The sequence below is a fragment of the Piliocolobus tephrosceles genome, chromosome 9, assembly GCF_002776525.5.
Source record: "Piliocolobus tephrosceles isolate RC106 chromosome 9, ASM277652v3, whole genome shotgun sequence".
Lineage (NCBI taxonomy): Eukaryota > Metazoa > Chordata > Mammalia > Primates > Cercopithecidae > Piliocolobus > Piliocolobus tephrosceles.
Window position 1 is genome coordinate 42,205,121 of NC_045442.1, and position 17,650 is coordinate 42,222,770.

At 36.8% G+C, this 17,650-nt stretch overlaps 1 protein-coding gene across 1 annotated transcript in view; it reads right to left on the bottom strand.

Annotated features, from left to right (window-relative positions):
* Positions 1-17,650, bottom strand: part of HECTD2 (HECT domain E3 ubiquitin protein ligase 2) — a 90,778-nt gene that overhangs the window by 24,677 nt on the left and 48,451 nt on the right. The window contains exons 6-8 of the mRNA XM_023226326.2: positions 5,964-6,028; positions 2,813-2,858; positions 243-352 (exon numbers count right to left, since the gene is read on the bottom strand). Of these exons, the coding sequence (XP_023082094.1) occupies positions 243-352; positions 2,813-2,858; positions 5,964-6,028 (221 nt within the window). The remainder of the gene's footprint in view (positions 1-242; positions 353-2,812; positions 2,859-5,963; positions 6,029-17,650) is intronic.

Sequence of the window (17,650 nt, forward strand, 5' to 3'; positions counted from 1 at the left end):
CAGTAGACAGAAATTCTCAACAGCTTATGCAAGCAAATTGGTTACTTACATTAAAAACAGATTTTTAATTATCCTTATGTAGTACTAAAGTAGATTTTTATAATTGGCTTTTGAAGCATTGTGAATATAAGCACCATTTCTAAAGACCTGAAAATATTTAAATATATTTGATTGTAAAATTACTAATACCAAACTTAAAACTGTGAGACTATAAAAGTTCTTAATATCATAGAATGATTTACTTTTTAAACCAGTGAACTAGGAAATGATGGTCAGCTTCCACTAAGGTAGCTATCTGTCGTAGCAAGTGAGCATAGATGACATACGTAGATGTATTATTAAACTGAGGATTCTGAAAAAGATATTAAAGATAATGGTGTTAAAATTCTGTTAACACACAAAGGAAAGACACTAAGCTTAATAAGTAAGTGGTAAATTCAGGAAACAGAATTTGAGATTATAAAGTAACAATAACCTATTTGTTATTTAATTAACAGAGACTTTCATTTACGCTGCGGCTATACAGTGAAAAGAGCATGGGCTTTGGAGTTAAGACAGATCTGAACCTGAGGGCTAATTCTACAACTTACTAGCTATATGCCCTTAGGCATGTTCCTTACACTTTGATTCTCAATGTCCTCATCTGTAAAATGGGAATGATATTCTCTATCTTAAGGGTTGTTTTGAGTATTGAAAAGGAAAATGTATATAAAGCACCTTCACAAAAGTGCCTTCATAAATGGTACCAATCACTATCATCCAATTAAAAGCAAAAAACCTGGGTTTTCCCTGATTAAAAGCTAGAAAAATGAAGTTAAAGCTGGTTGTGAAACTTCTGCCATTGTAAAATGAGTTAGCCTCATATATCCCAAAGAACAAAGGGAGAACCACATACAGCTTCTGACAACTTTTAAATGATAAAGGGACACTGAAGGAATACTTGTAAACTAAGAAAAACCTATAGTTACGTTTCCAAAATCTAAAATTCCAGCACAATGTGCATTTCAGCACATCACGGAAAAAGTAAATATTATTGGAAAAAACCTCCTGAAATTGTGAAAAATAAGAGTACCATGTGTTTTTCAAAACTGACTTACTGACAGAACAACTCAAAATCTGGGACTGACCTCAGTTGGTAACTTCATCTGGTAATGGCTCTTGAGAAGAACAAAATATGAGCAGAGCTTATGGCTGACACATATACTCACCTAAAATCTGAGTTTTGTGTCTTCTTTCTAGCTTTTACTATCTCTACATAAGTTTACTTTTGGGTTTTGGCTCTTTTTCCTCTTACCTGTCTATTTTCCCTCCTTACATTTCTCTTCTTAACTATCTCTTGGTCATTTCCCCCATCTTTCCCACTTTTTCCTCTGTGCTCACTTTCTCTATCCCTACCCTGAAAGTTAGTAACAAACATTTTAAAGACTTTCAATATTCAGTCAGTCTTCATTATTCACTGATTCTGTATTTCCAAATTTGCCTACTTGCTAAAATTTAATTGTTAATCCCCAAATCAATACTTGTGTTTTCATGGTCATTTGGGGACACGTGAAAAATGTTAAGTCTCCTGATATGCACATTTCCAGCTGAGGTCAAAGTGATGTCCTGCCTTGTTTTAGCTCAATACTCTCTCTTTGCAAGTGTCTATGCAATCGATTTAGCTTCGTTTTTCACATTTTGGTGCGTTTTGTTGGTGATCTGCTCTTTCAAAATGGCCAAGTGTAGTGCTAAAATGCTCTCTAGTGTTCCTAACAAGAAGGTTGTGATGTGCCCTACAGAGAAAATATATGTATGTTAGAGAAGCTTCATTTAGGCATGAGTTATAGTACTGCTAGCCATGAGTTCAATGATAATGAATCAATAACTTCTATTAAATGAAGTATGTCTTTAAAAAAACACAAAGTTATATATTGATTGGCTGACAAAAATGTGATCAGAGGCTCACAGGAACCTAACCCTGTATTTCCCCTTGAAGCAATGGTTCTGTATTTATTAATTCCATGTTTGTAGTGACTTTATCTTTCCTCACTTTCTCTATCCCTACCCTGTATATGTTCTTTCATTAGACATATTGATATTATAATACTGTACTAAACACTATACTTATTTAATATCGTTTTCCTTACTTTTAAATGAGATAATATACATGGACAACTTTTATAAATTGTAAAGAATAATGCAATGTATTCATAGTATGCTAGCTATGGTAATAATGTATTTCTTCCTCAAAAATAATAAAAAGTAAAAATTGCTTTTCATTTGTCTGGATCTTAATTTCTTTTTGAATCTATTAATCTGTATCTATCAAGAGAAAAAAGTTCACTATCTTTGCTTTATAACAAATTAAAAGAAAACCTTTTATCTTTCCATAAGAATTCTAATTGAAATTATTGAAAAATACATAGCAAAGTGAAAAACCTACTAGATGGGAAAATAAAAGAAAATCCTGAAGCCTGTTAAAACTAGTTACAAGAAAGAGGTCTGAATGGAGGAGAAAGAAGTGCTTTCCATTCTGTTTGTTCCTGAATACTCTGGCAGGAACTATATCAAAATTTTAATCTCACATGTAATTAAGCTTCAGATTATTTATTTGTTATGGCTTTAATCTTATTTTTCTTTTTAAAATCCTACTAATCTTTTAATCTTACTAATCTTACTTTTTAAAAAATCTTCTGGTTACAGATAACTATAATTCTAAAAAGAATCAATAATATTGCCCAAAATGATATTTAATATATAATATCATTTCACATACACATGTAGAGATTGAGATCTGACTTAGACAACTTCAACTAAGTTCTAGCTCTCTTACCTGTAAAAGTATAAAATATGCTCTAAGATCATCTTTTGTTCGTGGACTGAAAAAGAAACAAGAATAATTTATTATGGATGAAAGTTTAATCTCATAGCATCTAATGAAAAAGACCAATAAATGTTTCCATGAAGATTGAGTTGAGAAAAGCCAAAAACTAGGATAAAATTAATATGCATTATTATTGAGATAGTCCATAATATGCTGAAAATACAGGTGCTTCTGTGCCTCTTCTAGGCTGGTTCTGAAGATAACTAAAGACTGAGCTAACTAGGCTATAACATTTTGTGAGGTAAATATGATTAATTCTGGAAGTAGGAGTGTAATAAAAAAATCATCAATTTTAGAATTTAGAATACTTATGTTTTGTTTTAATAAAGGATAATCTTAAGAACATTTATGTATTAAAGAAAGAAAATAAGCTTGTGTTTCTAGGTTCATTCCTAAAGTGATGTAGAAATGTACGTAAATCAAATCATACTTTAAATGCATTCAGTATGCTTCTAACAGAAAGAATCATGAAAAGTAATTTTTTCCATCTTAATATGAATTCTCATAGTATCAGATTTGACCAAGAGCTTTTGTTATTCTCAAGGCTAATGAGTGTTTCTTGCCGGCTCAAGATCTATTTGGTACATTCTCACAGATATCTGGAAGTAACTTCTTGAATTGAAAATGGTTCACCTCTATGACAACCAGATGCAATTCATGATTCCTAACTGGGTCCTGGATTGAAAAACAAAACCCAGATATTAAAGTTTTTGTTATTCTCCATGCTGACGAGTGTTTCTTTCTTGCCTGCTCAAGATCTATTTGTATATATCATCTATTCCTCCAAGTCCTTTCCTGTCCTACCTAGAGCCTCATAATCTTGGCAAGGTCATTTATGCATGCATAAATTATCAGGCAGGCATGATAAATTGTATGAGTAGGTCTGATTTCTTAGAATTTTTTAAAATGATATTTTTACTATAATATTCAGGAAGCAGCTAACTCCCAGTTTGGCCTTAACCCTTCAGTCCTCAGACACTTAACTGAGATGTAACAGGGGTTTCTTCTTTGTGAGGCTAGTAATTGATTTTCTGAAACATGAGATATAGGAAAATATAATACAAAAAGGTCAATTTTCTTATAATAAGCAAGAGTTTCTAACAGAAAAACAGGCAAATCTGCAATAAAAAATGGCGAAAGTATGTGGAAAACTTACAAAAGGATAAATAAAAATAGCAAACAATAAAATGTTAAGCTTATTAGTATTAAAGAAAAGTACATAAAAATGAGATCCACTTTTCATTTATTAAATTAGGCCAAGTTTTATTATAAGGAGATACCACTGAAGTCTCAGGCCCTCTGCTGTTAGAAGTGTACATTATTATAACTGCTTTGTAAAGAAATCTGACAAAATGTATTAAGGGTCTTAAAATGTTTATACTCTGATGCAGTAATTATATTTCCAAAAAAATTTTTATATAAAAAAAAGAATATTTTTGTACAAAATGTTCACTGTGGAATTATTCACATAAACAACCATTCTTGGAGAATGGTTAGGTAAATTACAGTACATTCCTAAGTTATTAGTCAGACATTAAAAGTGTGGTTTAAGAAGGAAAATGCAAACAAATTACTAGAGTAATAAACTAAGAAAAAGACCATTAAGTTAAAAGTCACATGAAACTATATAGTACTTTAATTGTTTCTAAAAGATGACTAAAAAAAACACTGTAAAATGTTAACTTTTTTACTTCTTTTTTTTTGAGACAGTGTCTCACTATCGATTCTGAAATTAATGGATTTACAAATAGAAAATAAAAAGACATACATTAAAACAGTAGTGTCTGAGCAAATCCAGTCACCATCTTTGATATATATAAAAAACCAATAATAGGAATGTGCTATATAAAAAGTGAAGGCAGTAGACAGAAATTCTCAACAGCTCAACAGGCTGGAGTGCAGTGGCATGATCTTGGCTTACTACAACCTCTGCCTCCAGGATTCAAACGATTCTCCGGCCTCAGCCTTCTGAGTAAACTGGGATTACAGGACTGTGCAACCACGTCTGGCTAATTTTTGTATTTTTAGTAGAAATGGGGTTTCACCACGTTGGCCAGACTGATACCTTTTTTTTTTTTTTTTGAGACTTTGTCGCCCAGGCTGGAGTGCACGGCGCGATCTCGGCTTACTGCAAGCTCCGCCTCCTGGGTTCACGCCATTCTCCTGCCTCAGCCTCCTGAGTAGCTGGGACTACAGGTGCCTGCCACCGCGCCCGGCTAATTTTTTTGTATTTTTAGTAGAGAAGGGGTTTCACCGTGTTAGCCAGGATGGTCTCGATCTCCTGACCTTGTGATCCGCCCACCTCGGCCTCCCAAAGTGCTGGGATTACAGGTGTGAGCCCCACACCCGGCCGATACTTTCTTCCTTATGCTTCTCTGCCATCTCTATATTTTCTATAATAAGCATGAATTTCTTTCAAAATCAGAACAATTAAAATATTATTAAATATATATGTTATATGTAACATTACATTTAAGAATTCTACTTAGGTATTACTTTTAAACTAGACTTGGCATTCCTTTGGCTTTAACAGAATTTATTTAAATAATATACTTTTAATATAAATTTAAATATGTATTTTTAAAAGTACATTTTTATATTATGCATATTCATGGTTCAAAACATCATCAACTAAATTGCCCATGATTCCTTATATAAGAATCTAATATTTAGTTCTGACAGAAAAAAATATTTTACTAGCTGGCCTTAGGTGTCCCTATATTAGAAATAAGAAAAATTTCGCTCTGGCTACCAGGAAGCCCAAGGCTAAATTTAATGCTCATTATTTCAGTTAGGTTACCAATGTAAGTACCCATTCTGTTTTTGTAAAGCATATATATCTGAACAGAAAAAAATTTACATACAATTTAAAAGTATTCACAGATCTTTTTATGCCCATCTATAGATCCTACTGAGAGGTCACAAATCTTAAGTTATACAGCTTTGTTGTAAATGGCTTATAATTATTTTTTCATCTACGTTATTATAACTCAACTAAAATCTTTTCTGAGAGTAAAACAGATACACATATGTTAAAGACATACAATGTGTAAGTTAGACGTCTATACTGATTAGCTAAATATTGAAAATATTAGTTTACCCTTTCCATTCTCGTAACAAGCTGTTAATGATTCCCTTTAGTACTGTCTTCTGAATGTCTTGAGGCTGTAGGCAAAAGAAAACAGTAAGGTAATTAGGATTACCTATTTAGGTGACGTTTATATGTTAAATATATTTACAGACCTGCTTCAGTAGTTAAAATCAGACTTGATGACTCAGGACTGACACTTACAGTAGTACTGATTTTACATTTAAGAACTCTGAGAACATCAGTGATGTAAGATTACAATGAGAACATCCCTGGTATGTGTAGTGTACCATGCATCTAGTGTAACATGCACAAACATATATGGTAGTGGCTGATGACCAACAGAATTTTTATATAACTGGAAAACAATTTCACTTTCCTTGACCTGACAGGATAGACTAATGAACATGAATCTAAGAGTAACACGTTTACTAATATAATATTACCATTCTAGTTTAATAATCCAAATACTAAAAATCTTATTTACTATCAAACATCCTAAGAATAAATGAAAATAAAATACATCTAGATAATACTTTATAACAGAATAGAAGCTTCATTAACATGAAACTTCAAATAATCAGTAAAATTTGTGTCATGTTATATGAAAGAGGCAAACGCCAATAAGCATATATTATGCTTTTATTTAAAACCACAACCATTACTTCTAAGACATGTCTATCAGCACTCATTCAGCCTAGCTCTTATGTCATATACACATATACGTATATACTTAATATAGCATTCCTTTCTCTTCCTCTGCTTACAGTAACCCTGCACACCCAGGAAGTATCCCTGCTCAACCACTTAGTGTTTGCCCCTGAGCAACAAAAGCTGCAGAAGAAAAATCAAACAAATGTGCTGACTGGATATACTTTTAAGTTTATGACCACACATCTCAAAAGGACACTCAATACCACTGACAGTCCCACAACATTTCTATAGTTCACTTACTTCTCTACACTTCAAGACAATTGTATTTCGAACCTTCTTATTCCTCAAATCTGTAACACCTCCTTCCCAGCACAATTCCCAGCTATAACCTTGCTACACACTTCAGTGAAAAAACAGATGTACCCAGATAACAGATTCACTGTCCCAATGTAAATTCTGCCAATTTGCCTGCAACTGCACTTGACCAAGGCCAACCCCTTCATTAGAGTCCTACATCCCATCCCCTCTCATACCTTGTCAAGGACATGGTTATTAAAGTTTTTTCTCTCCCCTGTATCATCCATTTCTCCCTCTCTACTAAAACATTCCTATCAGTATAACAACACAGACTAACATCACTGGCACTGATTTGCCATTCTTCTCCACTTTGCTCTATGCCCTCAGAGGCCAATTCTGAAGGACTATATCAACTAGACTCCTTTGCCTTCTGACTGGGTTCAGTTAATAGAAAGCACTAGCAGAAAAGAAGAGAGTGAAGTTGGGGTACTTGTTCCCTCAGGTCTCCATCTGCAGGGTCACCATGGGATGGTTGTCATGGGTTGGCTGTGTCCCTAGAGTGAAAGTCCCATCTCCTGTAAAGCAGCCCTCTCACCCACAGTTCATCTCTAGATTCTCCCCTGGGCACTGTGCTCTCCTTATGGTCTCACTTACTCTGCCAACAACTTTGTAAATAATCCAATTTACCAATCTGAGTGTGTTGTCTGTTTACTACCAGGACCCTGACTGATGTATTGCCTTTATTTAAAACATCTCGTTTGGGCCATCTGCTAGCTACCACCTCATTTCTCTGCTTCCCTTCATAGTGCAAGTTCTCAAGAATCATCTGTACTATCTCTTCTCATTGTCTGTCAACTCATTCCAAATAGGCTTATCAAAGTTATTAGACTCTTACTAAAGTCATCAATTATCTATAGCTTATGAACGACAACGGTCAATTCTCTGAGACAAAATGTCTCAGCAACATTTGACAAGGTGGACTACTTTTCTTCTTTCAACACTTTGATCTCTCCTTTGCAAATGTCTTATCCATCTAATTAAATGGCAACAGTATCCACTCAGTTTCCTGTCTTTCTTGCCTTTGAGCGCCACATCCAATGTACTGGAAGTTTTACTAGCTCTACTCCCTAATATATGAGTCTGAACATTTCTATTTTCATGGCCAAAATTGCTAATCCAAATATCAACTTTTGCTTCAACTACTACAATGCCTTCCTAACTCTTTTCTCTTGACACACTACAGACCATTTTCTGCTAAGCATCTAGAGAGATCTTTCTTTTATTTTTTATTTTTTATTATACTTTAAGTTCTAGGGTACCTGTGCATAACGTGCAGATTTGTTATATATGTATACTTGTGCCATGTTGGTGTGCTGCAACCATCAACTCGTCAGCACCCATCAATTCATCATTTATATCATGTATAACTCCCAATGCAATCCCTCCCCCCTCCCCCCTCCCCATGATAGGCCCCGGTGTGTGATGTTCCCCTTCCCAAGTCCAAGTGATCTCATTGTTCAGTTCCCACCTATGAGTGAGAACATGCGGTGTTTGGTTTTCTGTTCTTGTGATAGTTTGCTTAGAATGATGGTTTCCAGCTGCATCCATGTCCCTACAAAGGATGCAAACTCATCCTTTTTTATGGCTGCATAGTATTCCATGGTGTACATGTGCCACATTTTCTTAATCCAGTCTGTCACAGATGGATATTTGGGTTGATTCCAAGTCTTTGCTATTGTGAATAGTGCCGCATCTTCTTAACTATAAACGATCCCTGCTTAAAACACTCAATGACTTTCCATTACAATATAACTAAACTCACATGGCCATATGCAGTCTCATTTCTTACCAACCTTGTCTTCTCCTTTCTCCCTAATCACCAAGCTTTAGTCTCACAAGCCTTATTTCTGAATTTGCCAATTATGTTCCCTTCTCAGGGCCTTTTTATTAGCTGCCACTTCTGTTAGTGTGCTGCTCTCACAGATTTTCTCATGGTTTGAATTATTTTCATCATTAAGACCTCAGTTGTTGCTTTACAGAGGCCCTCCCTGAGCTTCCTAGCTAAAAGCAACCACTAATCACTCCTTATTACATTGCCCTATCTTCTCGAAGCACTTGTCAGTATCTGAAAGCATATTTCTTCACATTTGTTTTCACATTTATTTTCTATCTATAACCTGCCCCCAATAGAAATTAGAATGTAAGCTACTTAGAGCTTTATATGACATGCATTTTTGTTTAACAGTATATCTCCAATGCCAAGACAATACATACTCACTGACTAGCTGCTCAACTGTTTGCATACTTAGGTTGAATCCTTCCAAGGTGCAAATAAAAAATCAACCTCTTCTGTATAACCTTGCTAACTCCAGGGATTTCTCTCTCATCTGATCATCTGTAGTATTTACTTTCCTAAAGGCCGTATCTTCTGAAATTAGTAACAATGATTTCAACTTCCTTTAGGTTAGAAGGTGCCTGGTATATATTCTATATACCCTTACTTTCAACCTTTTTAGGTATCTTGTGTGCTTAGCATGGAATATAATTTTTAAAAATTCAAAGTGATAGTCTCTTCTAACCAGTGAGTTTAGTGCATTTATATTTGTTGTTCAATTACTTATTCCTGTATTTGGACTTGTTTCTGCAATCTTACTTTTTGTTTTCTGTTTAACTCACTTTTTAATGCTTCTTTTTCCCATTCCCCTACTCTCCAGTTTAAGAAAGTTATTAGTTCCATTTGCACTGTTTTAGAGGTTACTTTCAACTTCCTATTATTCATAGTTAACAAGCCTAAGTTAATATCCTACTCTTTCTTTAGAGCATCTTAGAATACTTTTAATTCCAATAAGCTTCCCCTACTTACGTGCTGTTATTCTCCCCATCTTTTGGCTTTTTCTTCTTAATCACACACATTAGACATCAATTTTATGCAGGCATTTTCAATACAGTTGACCCTTGAGCAACATGAGAATTAGGAATGCTGACCCCCAATGCAGTAGAAAAATCCAAGTATAACTTTTGACTCCCCCAAAACTTAACTTTATCAATAGCTACTGTTGATCAGAACCTCATCAATAATATAGTCTATTAACACATATTTTATATGTATTAGGTATTACACACTGAATTCTTATGATAAAATAGAGAAAATACAATGTTATTAAGAAAATCACAAGAGAAAATATATTTACTGTTTATTAAGTGGAAGCAGATCATCATAAAGGTCTTTATCCTCATTATTTTTACACTGAGTAGGCTAAGGAGGAGGCTGAAGAGGAGGAGTTGGTCTTGCTGTCTCAGACATGGTAGGGGTGGAATAAAATCTGTGTGAGTGAACTCATGCAGTTCAAACCCATGATGTTTAAGGGTCAACTGTATTTATGAATTTCTTTTTCATCATTCTTTATCTCAGATACTACTTCTCTCTAAAATATATCTTTTAAAGTTTAAGTATGTGTCTGTTGGTGGTAAAGGCAGTTTTTGTTCATTATAAATGTCTTAAAGTCACCCTCATTCTTGAAAGTCAGTTTCTCCGGCTACATCAATCAATGTTTATATTCTTTTCTTTTAGTATTTTGAAAATATTACTTCAGGTTTTTGGCTCCCAGATTGCTGTGGAGCCAGTTAATTTTCCTTTATGAATGATTTGTCTTTTCCCTTTGATTACTTATAAGGTATCTTTATTACAATGTTCCAATTTCACGGCTGTCTGCATTTCTTTTATCTTGCTTAGTATATACTGTGTTTCCCCTGTTATTTGTGGATTCATATCTTACATCAGTTATGGAAAACTCCCAGGTATTAAATATACCCCCATTCTTTATGTGCCATAATTTTTAGACTCAAAATACAATGAAGTTTTGTCTTTCTTACTCCATCCTCTATATATCTTTATTATTTTTATAGTTTATCTCTTTTCCCCTCTGAGTTCTACTCTGAGAAATTTCTTCTTCACTTCTATTCCAGTTTACTAATTCTTTTTTCAGCAGTCTCCAATCTGCTGTTTAATCTATTAATTTCTCTACTTCTAAAAATTTATTTGGTATCAAAGATATTTTAGATAGTCTCATTGTTCATAATCTCAACATCTGTAACAGCCATTCTGACTGGTGTGAGATGTTATGTCATTGTGGTTTTGGTTTGCAATTCTCTAATGATCAGTAATGCTGAGCATTTCTTCATATGTTGGTTGGACTCATGTATGTCTTCTTTTGAAGTGTCTGCTCGTGTCCTTTGCCTACTTTTTAATGAAGTTGTTTGCTTTTGCTTATTAATTTATTTCAGTTCTTTATGGATTCTGGATATTAGACCTCTGTTGGATGCATAGTTTGCAAAGATTTTCTCCTATTCTGCAGGTTGTCTACTTACTGTGTTGATAGTTTCTTTTGCTGTGCAGAAGCTCTTCAGTTTAATTAGGTCACATTAATCAATTATTGCTTTTGTCGCAATTACTTTTGGCATCTTTATCATGAAATCTTTGCTAGGGCCTATGTCCAGAATATTTCCTAGGTTATCTTCCAGGCTTTTTATACCTTCAGTTTTTACATTAAAGTCTTTACTTTGTCTTGAGTTGATTTTTGTATATGGTGAAAGAAATGGGTCCACTTTCAATCTTTTACATATAGCTAGCGAGTTATCCCAGCACTATTTATTGAACAGGGAATCTTTTCCCTATTGCTTTTGTGGACTCTGTCAAAGATCAGATGGTTGTAGGTGTGTGTCATTAGTTCTAGGCTCTCTATTCTGTTTCATTGGTCTATGTCTGTTTCTGAACCAGTACCATGTTGTTTTGGTTGCTGTGGCTTGTAGTATAGTTTGAAGCCAGGTAATGTGATGCCTCCAGTTTTGTTCTCTTTTTTTAGGATTGCCTTGGCTAATCAAACTCTTTTTTGGTTTCATATGAATTTTAAAACAGTTTTCTTTCCTAATTCTGTGAAGAATGCCATGGTAGTTTGATTGGAATAGCACTGAAACTGTAAATTGCTTTGGGCAGTATGGCCACTTTAACGATACTTATTCTTCCTATCCTTGAGCATGGAATGGTTTTCCATTTGTTTGTTCATCTCTAATTTCTTTGAGCAGTGTTTTGTAATTCTCATTGTTAATGCACTTTTACTTCACTGGTTAGCAATACTCATAGGTATTTTATTCTTTTTGTTGCTACTGTGAGTGGAACTGTGTTCTTGATTTTGCTCTCAGCTTAGATGTTGGTGTATAGAAATGCTACTGATTTTTGTATACTGATTTTGTATTCAGAAACTTTACTGAAATTGTTCTTCAGGTCTAGGAGCTTTTGGGCAGAAGGCATGGGGTTTTCTAGGTATAGAATAATATCATCTGCAAACATTTGACTTCCTCCCTTCCTATTTTGATGCCTTTCTATTTCTTTCTCTTGCCTAACTGCTCTGGCTAGGACTTCCAGTATTATGTTGAATAGGAATGGTGAGAGTGTGCATCCTTGTCTTGGGCTGGTTCTCAAGAGGAAGACTTGTAGCTTTTGCTCATTCAGTATGATGTTGGCTGTGGGTTTGTCACAGATGATTCCTATTATTTTGAGGTATGTTCCTTCAATGCCTAGTTGTTGAGGGTTTTTAACATGCAGGGAAGCTGAATTTTATCAAAAGCCTTTTCTGCATCTATTGAGATAATCATGTGGTTTTGTGTTTAGTTCTGTTATGTGACGAATCACATTTATTGATATGTGTAGGAAGAACCAACCTTGCATGCTAGGGATAATGCTTACTTGATCATGGTGGATTAGCTTGTTGATGTGCTTTTAGATTCAGTTTGCTAGTATTTTGCTGAGAATTTTTGCATCAATGTTTATCAAGGATATTGGCTTGAAGTTTTCTTCGTGTGTGTGTGCGTGTGTGTGTGTGTCTGCCACACACAAGATGATGCTGGCCTCCCAGAATGAGTTAGGGGAAGAGTCCCTCCTCTTCAATTTTTTGGAATAGTTTCAGCAGAAATGGTGCCAGCTCTTTGTACATCTGGTAGAATTCAGCTGTGAACCCACCTGGTTCTGGGCTTTTTTTTGGGGGGGGTTGGTAAGCTGTTTCTTACTGAATCAATTTCAGAGCTCATTATTGGTCTGTTCAGGGTCTCCATTTCTTCCTGGTTCCATCTTGGGATGGAACTCCTTCAGTTCAACTCTGATTTTGGTTATTTGTCTTGTGTTAGTTTTGGGGTCAGTTTGTGCTTGTTTCTATAGAGTTTCTAGGTGTGATATTATGTTTATTTGAGATCTTTCTAACATTTTGATGTAGGTGTTTAGATCTATAAAATTTCCTTTCACAGTGCTTTAGCTGGGTCCGAGATTTTGGTATGTTGTATCTTTGTTCTCATTAGTTTCAATGCATTTCTTGATTTCTGCTTTAATTTCACTGCTTACCCAAAAGTCATTCAGGAGCACACTGTTTTAATTTCCTTATAATTTTATGCTTTTTAGTGGTTTTCTCAGTTTTTCTCAGTATGGATTTCTATTTTTATTGTGCAATGGTGGTTGGTATGAATTCATTTTTTTAAAGTTTGCTGAGAATTGTTTTATGGTTGTGTGGTCAACCTTTAAGTATGTGTTCTGTAAAGTTCAGAAGAATGTGTATTCTGTTGTTTTGGGGTGAAGAGTTCTATAGATACCTGTTAGGTCCATCTGGTCAAATGACAAGTTCAGGTCCCATGTGTCTTTGTTAGTTTCTTCCTCAATCATCTAATATTGTCAGTGGGGTGTTGAAGTCTCCCACTATTATTGTGTGGTTATCTAAGTCTCTTTGTAGATCTCTAAGAAGTTCCTTTATAAATCTAGGTGCTCCTGTATTAGGTACATATATATTTGGGATAGTTAAGTCTTCTTGTTGAACTGAACTCTATACCATTATGTAATGCTCTTGTCTTGATTACTGTTGGTTTAAAAGTCTGCTTTGTCTGAAATTGCAATAACAATCGCTGCTCTTTTTTCTTTTCTATTGTTCTTGCTAGAGCTTTCTCTGTTGCTTTACTTTGAGCCTATGGATGTTATTGTATGTGAGATGGGTCTCTTGAAGACAGCATATAGTTTGGTCTTTCTTCTTATCCAACTTGCCACTCTGTGTCTTTTAAGTAGGCATTTAGCCTTTTTACATTCCTGTCATCATGTTGTTAAGTTGGTTATTATGCAGACTTGATTTTGTGGTTGCTTTACAGTGTCAATGGTTTATGTGCTTAAGTGTGTTTTTGTGGTGGCCGGTAACAGTTTTTCCTTTCCATATTTAGCACTCCCTTAAGGATCTCTCGTAAGGCAGGTTTGGTGGCAACAAATTCCCTTAGCATTTACTTATCAGAAAAGTATCTTATTTCTCCTTCAATTATGAAGCTTTGTTTGGTTGTATATGAAATTTTCGGTTGGAATATCTTTTTGTTAAGAACGCTGAATATAGGCTCCCAATCTCTTCTGTCTCGTAGGGTTTCTGCCCAAAGGTCTGCTGTTAGCCTGATAGGGTTCCCACTGGAGGTGATCTGCTCATTCTCTGGAGCTGCCTTTAACATTTTTTCATTCATTTTGACTGGAGAATTTGAGGACTGTGTGTCTTGGGGATGGTCATCTTGTATATTGCAGGGGTTCTCTGAATTTCCTGAATTTGAATGTTGGCTTCTCTAGTGAGGCTGGGGAAATTTTCATGGATGATATCCTCAAATCTGTTTTCCAAATTGCTTGCTTTTTCTCCCTCTCTTTCCGAGATGTCAATAAGTTGTAGATTTGGTCTCTTTACATAATCCCATATTTCTTGTAGCCTTTGTTCATTCTTTTTTATTTTTTATTTTTGTTTGACTGAGGTATTTAGGAGAATCAGTCTTTGAGCTCTGAAATTCTTTCTTTAGCTTGGTCAATTCTGCTGTTAATGTCTGCAACTGTACTCTGATTTTTTTTTTTTTTTTTTTTTTTTGAGACAGCATCTAACTGTTGTTCAGGCTGCAGTGTGGTGGCACAATGATAGCTCACTGCAGTTTTGAACTCCTGGGCTTAAGCGATCCTCCCACTAAAGCCTCCCAAGTACCTGGGACTATAAGCATGCACCACTACACCCAGCTAACTTTAAAAAAATTTTTTTGTAAAGATGGGGTAAAATTTGTGAAGTGAGTTTTTCAGCTCTGTCACATCAATTTGGTTCTTTCTTAAAACAGTCATTTCACCTTTCACCTCCTGTATTATTTTATTGTATTCTTCAGATTCCTTTTATTGGGCTTCTACTTTCTCCTGAATCTCAATGATCTTTGTTCCTGTCCACATTCTGAATTCTACTTCTGTCATTTCAGCCTGGTTAAGATTCATTGCTGGGGAACTACTGTGGTCATTTGGAGGTGAGAAGACACTGCCTTTTTGAGTTGCCAGAGTTCTTGTGCTGGTTCTTTCTCATCTGAGTGGGTTGACGTTCCTTCAGTTTCTGGAGCTGCTATGCTTTGAATGGGATTTTTTTTTTTTTTTTGCTTTTATCTTCTTTGATGCATTTCTGGGTTTGATTGTGGCATAAAGTGGGTTCAGTTGAATGGCTCTGTTTCTGGAAAATTTTAGCGGGCCAAGGCTCAGCTCAGCACTCCTGGGCTGCATGCTCTAACTCTGGGGGGTGCTGGTACTGAGCCCCTGGCTTTGTTCTCTGGCCCCTCTAGGTTAGGAACTTGCTGTGCCAAAAGGGCTGAGGTTTTCTTGGTCCACTGGCAATAACATTCTGATAAGTGGTGTCAGACAAAACACTTCACTGGGATGGTGGCAGCTGGATCCATGCTTGCTTGCAGGTGCCAGCAGCCACTCAGAGCCATATGGTGGGATGCACACACATCTGCTGAAGCAAGGTACTAGTGGGAGTGGGCTTGTGGCATTGTTCCATGCTCTTGAGCTGGCAGCAGTGGTGGTGCAGTAGGTGTGGGGTGCTGGTGGGGGGTAGGAATGCTGGACTCTGTGCACATGCATTTGCACCAGCACTGGTGGCAGCATGGGGGTGGTGGGGGGGGGGGCAAGTTGCTAGTGTCCGTGTGCATGGTTGCAGCAGCAATGGTGGAATGACTGGGTGCCCGCATGCCAGTGGGGGCAGCAGCGTGTACTCATGCAGCAGTAGCATGGTGGGGTACGCACACACACTGGTGGGGAGAAGTGAGGTCCACTCACTCGCAAACCTTGGCAAAGCAGTGGGAATGTGGCTGTGGACAAATGCATGCTGGTAAAGCTGTGGAGGGAAGGTTGTGGTGGGGGGAAGTTGCAGGTAGGCTAGTATGTGTTGGCGGGGGCCACTCTGCTGGAACCTATGATGGTCAGGAGTGGTCTGCTGGTGAAGGAGCTATGCCCCAGGAAGTACCCTGGTTGGGCATCGAGGGTGCACTGCAAGTGAGTGTGGCCAAGCTGGGGCCTTGAGAGAGGTCAGCTGTCAGGGGGATACTCAGATTGGTCTGGCACCATCTCACAGGCAAGAATACTCTACTCTGTCCAGGTCTGACAGTCATCTCAAGGTTAAAGTCTCCTAGAGGAGCATGGTGTGCCTTGAGGGATGGGAATCCCTGGCCATGCTCCACTACAGATGTTCTCATACCAAACCATCTGGGCACCACACAGGGTGGAGTCCTACCCCTCCTACATGTGTTAGCAGTTCACCCTGCCAGCTCAAGTGTCCATGGGGGTCATAGAATCTCCTGTTGCCAGGATTCTGGAGGTCCGTGATAAGAGCGGCTACTCCTTGCCTGTTCAACTCACCCTTTCCACAGGAGTTGCTGGGGGTCGTGAATGAGTCGCATTACTTGGTAGCCCCACCCAGGCTTCCCAGCTCCCTTCAGCCCGCTTCTGTGTCCTCCATCTGTCCAATTTCAAAGCCTTCTCTCTGAAGATGTGCTTGGAGTGTGCCAGTCTTCCTGATGTCCAGTCTCTCCGTGGCAGATGTTCCTCCTGGCTGCATCTAGTTGGCCATCTTGGCCCTAAATCTCCATTACTGTTATTCTTAATAGACTTTTAAGACTAGCTTCCTTCAATTAGTAGTATGTATTTAAGGTTTCTCCATGTCTTTTTGTGATTTGGTATCTCATTTCTTCTTATCACTGAATAATTTCCATGATATGGAATGTACCACATTTTATTCCTTCACCTATGGAAGGACATTTTTGGTAATTATTAATAAGGCTGCTGTGGCCGGGAGCGGTGGCTCAAGCCTGTAATCCCAGCACTTGGAGGCCAAGACGGGCGGATCACGAGGTCAGGAGATCGAGACCATCCTGGCTAACATGGTGAAACCCCGTCTCTACTAAAAAATACAAAAAACTAGCCGGGCGAGGTGGCGGGTGCCTGTAGTCCCAGCTACTCGGGAGGCTGAGGCAGGAGAATGGCATAAACCCGGGAGGCAGAGCTTGCAGTGAGCTGAGATCCAGCCACTGCACTCCAGCCTGGGTGACAGAGCGAGACTCCGTCTCAAAAAAAAAAAAAAAAAAAAAATAAGGCTGCTGTAACCATTTGTGTGCAGGTTTTTGGGTGAACATAAATTGTTAACTCTTTGGGTAAATACATATGAGTGTAAGTGAGGGATCATGTGGTAAGCCCATGTATAGCTTTGTAAAACAAATGAAAATACAACCTATCAAAATTTGTGAGATATAGCAAAAGCAGTATTTAGCAGGAAATGTACAGCACTGAATGAATATATTAGCAAAAAAATCTGAAATTAATCATTTAAGTGTCCACCTTAGGAAACTAAAACAAAAGCGCAAATTAAATCCAAGGTAAGCAGAAGACAAGATAA